We start from the raw sequence: 8014 nt of genomic DNA on the forward strand, positions 1-8014 counted from the left end.
CCGATAAAGCACTGGCCATGGCCTCTGGCAATGTTTTTTCTTTTCCACAAGGGGGAAAGCATTTTTCCATGTTAGCGCTTTGTTCCAGGTTCAGCTGTTGTTAAAGCACTATAAAGACCAATATGTATGTATTGCATTGTATTTTGGACAGCCGCCCTCATTTCAAGCTCATATAACTCAACACCCATATAATTTAGGAATTAACTTGTTTTTTTCTGATGAAAGAAGAGAGTCTAAGATTTCTAACACTGTATTGAATGTTTATGTAATATAATAAAAAAAATCAATTTAATTTATAAGCACCTTTCAAAACTCTCAAGGTCACTTTACAGTCACATGATGTTTTTTTTTCTGTGGGTGAGCAGCGGCAGCCACATGCTCACTCAACCCGAAATAACTCAAATAGATAGAAATCTAGCTAGCTAATAGCTAACTAGTTAGATAGCCAGCTAGCAGTGTAGTTTAGTACTATTTCAAATGCGAGTGTTTGAACTGCGAAACCATGCTGTGGTGTGGTTTGAGATTCTTGCTGAAATAAGATGGGGCACCCATGAAAGGAAAAAAAACATTGTTTGGATAGCAGCGTATGTTTCTCTCTTCCTTTCAACATTAATGGTTGTTTTGACAGATGTGTAAGTTACCCATGCCATTGACAGTAACATAGCCCCGTACCATCACAAATGTTGGCTTTTGAACTTTATTCCATAAACCCCACTGATATTTTGCTTTTTGAGTATTTGTTTTCAGCCTTGCCACATAAAGGCAGCAATTTCTCCAGATTCCCTGAACCTTTTGATGACATAATGGTCCATAGATGATGAAATCCCTAAATTCCTTGCAATTGTACGTTGAATATTTTCCTTCAATTCTTAGACGATTTTCTCACAATGAGGTAGACCTCACTTATTTGCTTGTGAATGAATGAGCACTTCAGGCAACCTCCGTTTGCATCCAATTGTGGCAACCACCTGTTCCCACGTAGCCTATTTGGGATGTTGAGGTTCCGCTCTAGGCGCTTGACAGAAATCATTGTGTGATGAACATCAGCACTGTCTTCAGAGTTGCTTTTCTTCTTTTTTTGGCTTAGGAACCTGAGACCGATGACAGTGGGCCAGGAACAGGGGAGGTGAGCAGCTGGGACGTCAACACTGAACGAATGACTAGCACTGTTGGCAAGCTTTGCAAGACCGAGTCTCAAAACCACATGTCTCCAAGGTAGCCGAGCCCTGCATCTGGTTTTGCGCATGCGTCTTTCTCAATTCGCTGATCTCTATCGTACGCATGAATAACAGCTGCATTGCTTCCTTTCTTATTTATCGTCTCTTATTCTTTTTCCACTTTTCAGTAAAATGGAGAACAAACTACAGAGGCGTCCACGTAGCACCTCCATGAAAGACAGACAGAATTCCAAGGCTCAAAGTGACCGCACCAGCAGCATAGAGAGCGAGTGCTCCCCAGAATCAAGACTTATAGCACAGGTAATAAACAACATCATGCGCCAAAATCAATTTACTATTTTTTGTTTGTTGCTGGTTTGTGTCATTTTGTGTCAACTCCATGCTGCTGTTGTATCCAAAAGGTTCCCAGGAAGTCTGTGTATGATCAGTTGAACCAGATCCTGATCTCTGATGAACGTTTGCCGGAGAGCATTATTCTCATCAACACCACGGAGTGGCAAGGACAGGTCGATAGCTTAGCTTGACAATCAACATTTTGAAATGTTTTTTTTTTATTATTCCTTTCAATTGCTTCAATCACTCCTCTTAAAGCACCTTTTTTTGTGCGTTTTCATGCAGTATGTTGCGGAATTGCTCCATGAACAAGCCCAACCCATTGTGTCCACCTGCTCAGCTGCAGATGTCCAGGCTGCTTTCAACACCATCGTTACTCGAATTCAGAGATTGTGAGTCACTTTCATGATCTGATCATTTTAATGGATTCTACATTCAACTACCTACTACTAAAAATTTCTTTCTGCTGTATTCTAAATGTTATCTAACATAAGTTATGGCAGGTTCGTGTTTTTAGTGTGCCGTGTCAGCACACAACCCTTTAAACGTCAGGATTAAACAGTAATCGGTAAAAATACTCACTTAATTGAATTGTCTTTCTCTTTCACTTATCCCTTGTAGTTGTAATTGCAATGCACAGACTCCGCCCACAATGAAGGTGGCAGTTGCAGGTGACCAGAGTTACCTCAGCACCATCCTGCGGTTCTTTGTGGAGCAGCTAGCCAACAAGACACCTGACTGGCTCAGTTATATACGCTTCCTGGTCATCCCGATTGGTAAATCTACAGCATTAAAATGTAATTTGTGATTCATGATGTACATATTTTAGTCTTACGTTTGCTTGCGCAACTGCCACACAGGCTCTCATCCCCTGGCCAAGTATGTGGCCTCGTTTGACAGCAAGTTCAACGGTATCTTTATGGACACCGCATGGCGGGAGCTGTTCTGCAGGACGGAACGGCCCACTTCAGGTAGGACATAACTCATGCTACGGCACACACCTCCGATATCTCGCCACAAAGCATGGTCTCGGGTCAGATGCTTGGTCATCTTGCAAAGGAAATAAATTAGGTCAGAGCATGGATCAGAAACGCATTAGTGGAAAGGTGATATTTTTCCGTTTTCGCAAGATAGCTGCAATGTGCTTGGTGGAGGGAATATTCTTGTCAGCCGCCTGCATCCTCTATTTTCAGGAGCAGTCAAATAGCTTAACTCATTCACTGCCATTCATAAAATTTATTTGGGAATTGAAAATATGATGTAGAGCGCCATTCCTGAATGTGTTCATTTTTTTCATGCTTGGGTGTCGATAAAGCGCTGTTTTCCCTTCCACAAGGGGGCAGCATTTCCCTTTTTACCCCCATGTTAGCACTTTGTTCCAGCTTCAGCTGTTGTTAAAGCGCTACATAAACCAATATGTATGCATTGCATTGTATTTTGGACAGCCGCCCTCATTTCAAGCTCATTTAACTCCAGACCCATATCATTTACGAATTAACTCATTTTTTTCTGATGAAAGAAGGCAGGGGTGTCAGTCATTTTTTGCCGTGGGCTACATTGTAGTCATGGTTTCCTCTCAAGGGCCATTATGAATTTGGGGAAGCCATTAGAATGTTTAATCCCCTCCACATATATAGAGCACACAACAAATTAATGAATAACTAGTTTTCAAATCTGAAGTCAAGAATAATGACTGTTATTGTGGTTTACACCCAAAAATATGAAATTTTGGTTGGGATTTTAGCGAGCATCGTGGAATTTCACGTTTGATTTGCTTTCGCAGGCCAAAAAAATGATGTGGCGGGCCGGATTTGGCCCCCGGGCCTTGACTTTGACACCTGTGGTCTAAGGTTTCTTACACTGCATTGAATGTTTATGTCGTCCTAAAACTCAATATTCTGTGGGTCCTGGAATTCCAGTGACAATGACAAAACCCCTGGCAGTGGAGTGCACACATTTTTGCGCATATCTGGCAGTGAATGAGTTAAGGAATGATATAATGCAATCTTTTTTTTACGAATGATTGTTTCATTGTTTTATTAAAGTTCAACGTGGCTGTGGAAATGATTTGTACACTTCCTGTTGTTTACCACCTCTTTTATTTGCCCCACGTGCAGATAACATTGACGTAGCAGGGCGAGTTGTTCAGTATCTGGCTGGTGCGAGTGTGTCTCACCAGTTTCCCATCTCTGAAGCCATGCTAACCTACAAACAGAAAAGGTAAAGTCACATTTGTTTATACGAAGCATCATTGTTTGTGGAGATGCATGTATGTTTCTTTGTACATCTGTCTGAATTATGAGGATCTCAGTATAATTGTGTCGAGCAGTCGTGGAACTGTTGGCGGAATTAACAATCATTTCACTTTTGTACCGACACAATCGAATCTGAAATGTACAGAACTTCTGGCTGTGTGCGGTAACGTGCATTGCAGCGACAACATAGTCACATTAGAATCAAATAATTCGATAATCTCTGCCTAATCTACTTTTTGGAGTTTTTGCCAAAAACTGTCCAACCTTGGTTTCACCAAACCATAAAATGATTTTGCACATGTTTCTGGAGACTTGAAGTATATTTTTGATTACTTTAAGAAGACTTAGATTAGCATTTTTCTTCCTTTCTTCCCTGCCGCCCTATATGAGGAATATGCGTAATCAAATGTAGGACGCAAACATATTTGTCATAAATTCCTGCCGTTGGCACCCTTCCTCGCTTGTTTTCTTCTCTTCCGTTCATTAGTGTTGGAAGGATATGAAATTATTGGCAAAATAATTACTTTTAATTAATTATTTTTTTGCATTTTAAACTGAGATTTTATTAGGGTCTGCTTTTAGTTTTTTTTTTTCATACACCCATGTCACGGTGACCGTGCCAACCAAAAGCATTATTTGCTTTATAATGTCATACCTTTTGTTGCAAGCCTGTTTTTGAATCCCATCAGATTGTGCAGGTGTCCCAAATATCCATCACACAGTGTTTGTGGATTTAAATATAATCCACAATCTATCTGCATGCACATTTCCAGAATGAGTCATAAGTGAGGACACACAAACCCTTAAGGTTACTGTGATCTGTGCTAACATTCGTTAATTAGGTTGCTGTTTTTGTCATAGCATGTTAATTCGCGACCAAGTTGTTATAAAGGCTCACATTTCTTATTATAGGACAGAGGTCTTTAACATTCAGAACATAGTGAAGCTGACGCATTTGCATGTGTTCATTTTTTTTCTTTCTCTATCAGTGGCTTCCTTGTTAGTCAGAAAGTACCCAAAACAATACGCAGTTTAACACCTTTTCCATTCCTTTTCCCCCTTTCCCCTTTTGATTTGCATTCAAGGAAAAGAAGTTTGTATTTTGATTTTTACATCAGGTATCTAATTTGATTCTTGTTTGGTTTTTGCCCCCACCACTCCTATTTTTTTTTTAAATTCCGTCCACTGCTGTCTGCTGTGTCTTAACACTCCTTTGCCCATTCGATACTCACCATGATGTCGATCTGCACGTCCTGTCTGGGTTTATGTGATGACTGACCTACTGTGTCTTGCGTGTGTTGCCGTGATGGTTTGCCTAACAACCTCAAAATGATCCCAAAATGATCTTTCAAGAGCAGTTCGTCGGTTAATATTGTACTAAACACGAGTGATCCAATCGGAAGCTTGTCACTGATTGTAAATTTTTGGAAGAAAAAAGCCTTGGGATACATTCCAAAAGACAAGATGTGACCAATTCCATGATTTCTTCTATTTTCACTTGTCTATAGGTGTAATGATCACATGTCCAAAAACCTTTATTCCCAATGTAGATTATTTTTTATGCAAAATGAGAAGGGACATATTGGGACATAAAACAAAGAATGTGCTGTGTTAAGCTTGATGGAGACTGAAGTCTCGCACCTCCATTCACAGTGGAGCTGGAGAGCCCCAGATGACTTGTTGCTACCTTTGCACAAATTCCCAGCAGCAAATCCCTGAAGTAATGTTCCCCCTAAAAAAATACGGCTTTCATGCTTTTTTATTGCAATTGCCTAAAAAAAAGTATATTTGCATGTGGCGTTGAATACTTCATGGTTCACAGATACGCGGTCACTTCTAACAGTGTTTCACCAGAACAACACCCCTTGATAAACGTTGGTTGTAAGGAGCGGTCCTTTTATTCATACCATACACTGCCCCAAGACGATCTCATTCCACTCCAGAGCCAGTCAGTCATGTGCCATTTCTACCGCGATGGGGCATGATGCCATATCCCTTCCAGGACCATTGAGTGTTGCACCTTGGAGTGTTGCAGTGTTCCAAGGGCCTTCTCTCTCCCGCCATGTTAACAGACTCTTTACTGTTCTTACCCCCCCTCACAGCCCCGACGAGGACTCCTGTCAGAAATTTGTGCCATTTATTGGGGTAGGAGTATTTATTTATTTATTTATTTATTTATTTATTTATTTTTGCGGGATGGATGAAAATGGAATCATTTTTTTATAATGGTCATAGTTGAATGTAACACCATAATGCTGTTGTTTACTTGCAGGTTGTGAAAGTTGGAATTGTGGAGCAAAGCCTCTCAACCTCTGGTAAGTGAGACCCAAGCTCCTTAGCCAAATTGAAAGTTAAACTAACACATATGTAATGTTGTGATTTCATATTTTTAAAGAAGGTGCTGGTTTAACTCATTGAGTGCCAGACGTGTGCAAAATGTGTCCACTCCAGTGCCAGGGTTTTTGTCATTGTCACTCGAATTCCAGGACCCACAGAATATTGAGTTTTAGGACTACGTAAACATTCACTACAGCGTTAAGAAACCTTAGACAATCTTCTTAGTTAATTCCTAAATTATATAGTTCTGGAGTTATATGAGGTTGAAATGAGGGCGGCTGTCCAAAAGACAATGCAATACATCCATATTGGTTTATATAGGGCTTTAACAACAGTTGAAGCTGGAACAAAGCTCTAACATGGACAAAGGGAAATGCTGCCCCTTGTGGAATGGAAAAAACATTGCCCGAGGCCATGGCCAGTGCTTTATTAGCACCCAAACAAAAAAAAAACAGTTTTGGGACACGTTAAGTCATTTTTATTGGTGTTTTGCATTTGACTAAAAATATCATACTGCATGTTTTGGGTATTTTAGATGCTATAAAACGTTTTTCTGATATCAGTTAAGAAACAAAAAAATGGTGTCGGTTGTCCTTTAAGAAGGCTTATTTTGTTCACAGTGGATTCTGATGATGCAATGGGGGTAAACACAAGCATCCTGGCCTCCCCCACACCTCCCTCGGCTGGTCCGTATGGGAAAGAGATCGGTGGAACACCCCCACAGTCGCCCTCAGTGTCCACTGCCCTCTCCGGAGCTGGGTAGGACTCACACACACACACACACACACACATAGAAAGAAAAAAAATACTTTCCATTTTGTGGTCATTGTTTGAGCAGCTGGGGTATGTGACTGAAATGTTTGCCTTTTGCAGTTCTCCGTGTTCTGGCAGCGAGGTGATGGGATTGCAGGTGGATTACTGGACGTGGCAAGGCCCAGAGAAGAAAAAAGAGGGCGAGAAGCGTGACGTGGGACTGAAAAACACACTGAAGAGTAACTTTCGCTCATTACAAGTCAGCCGTCTGCCCTGCGCGGGGGATATCAGCCCTCCGCCCAGTATGGCCATGACTGTCGTCACCAAGGAGAAGAACAAGAAAGGTACGACGAGTAAAGCTGGGGGATAAAACAGAGTTATGAAACTGAATGTGTGGCGGGGGGGCGTTCAGAGACGGGCGACATTACATAGTCAGAGGGTTACTGGAAAAGAGGAAGAAAAAAAATTATGAGGAAACGCAATCAGAATATCACCGGAATTAATTGCGGTGATATTCTGATTGCAAATGCTATGCTACAGTCTGAGACCAACACGTCTTTTGTTAACTCAGCCCTTCTACAATTCATTTTGACTCCAAGTCGGAAAAAGACACTAAACTTTTTGCTTGCTTGATTTTTGAGAAAATGAATCCATGCCCACACCACTATTTGAAATGCTCTGCACCTTTCCCCAGTTATTTTTCTCAGCAAGAAGCCGAAAGAGAAAGAGCTGGACTCAAAGAGCCAAGTGATCGACGGAATCAGCAGGTTGATCTGCACAGCCAAGCACCAACACACGATGCTGAGAGGTAACACCGCCCCCTGCTGTGGATGCTAGTTTCTTACATTCAGTAGTAATCCCAGTATCCTCCTCCTGAGTCTCATTCAATATCCGCGGATGACTCTGCTCTTTCACTCATTTGCTGTCTATTAGTTGTCTATCTGGCTAGCTATTAGCTATATATTAGCTAACTTTCGATGTCTTTGAGTTACTTCCGGGTTGAGTGAACGGTACCGCGTGTGGCTGCCGCTGCTCAACCTGTCTAGCTAGCTGGATATCTAGCAAGCTATTTGCTGTCTGGCTAGCTACCTAGCTAGCTCTCTATTATCTGTCTAGCTGGCTATATATTGGCTGTCTAGCTAGCTATTAGCTAGCTAT

At 41.3% G+C, this 8014-nt stretch overlaps 1 protein-coding gene across 2 annotated transcripts in view; it reads left to right on the forward strand.

Annotated features, from left to right (window-relative positions):
• LOC148889537 (phosphofurin acidic cluster sorting protein 2-like) overlaps window positions 1–8014 on the forward strand; it is a 37294-nt gene that overhangs the window by 25891 nt on the left and 3389 nt on the right. The window contains exons 12-24 of one of the 2 annotated variants that reach the window (XM_089012682.1): window positions 1088–1215; window positions 1346–1478; window positions 1580–1684; window positions 1797–1903; window positions 2133–2287; window positions 2372–2482; window positions 3629–3731; window positions 4852–4884; window positions 5869–5911; window positions 6039–6081; window positions 6724–6862; window positions 6977–7200; window positions 7551–7664. In XM_089012682.1, the coding sequence (XP_088868808.1) occupies window positions 1088–1215; window positions 1346–1478; window positions 1580–1684; window positions 1797–1903; window positions 2133–2287; window positions 2372–2482; window positions 3629–3731; window positions 4852–4884; window positions 5869–5911; window positions 6039–6081; window positions 6724–6862; window positions 6977–7200; window positions 7551–7664 (1438 nt within the window). The remainder of the gene's footprint in view (window positions 1–1087; window positions 1216–1345; window positions 1479–1579; window positions 1685–1796; window positions 1904–2132; window positions 2288–2371; window positions 2483–3628; window positions 3732–4851; window positions 4885–5868; window positions 5912–6038; window positions 6082–6723; window positions 6863–6976; window positions 7201–7550; window positions 7665–8014) is intronic. The other variant, XM_089012681.1, reaches the window with a different exon arrangement.

The sequence above is a fragment of the Hippocampus bargibanti genome, linkage group LG13, assembly GCF_051943395.1.
Source record: "Hippocampus bargibanti isolate YZ-2025 linkage group LG13, ASM5194339v1, whole genome shotgun sequence".
In the NCBI taxonomy this organism is placed as follows: domain Eukaryota; kingdom Metazoa; phylum Chordata; class Actinopteri; order Syngnathiformes; family Syngnathidae; genus Hippocampus; species Hippocampus bargibanti.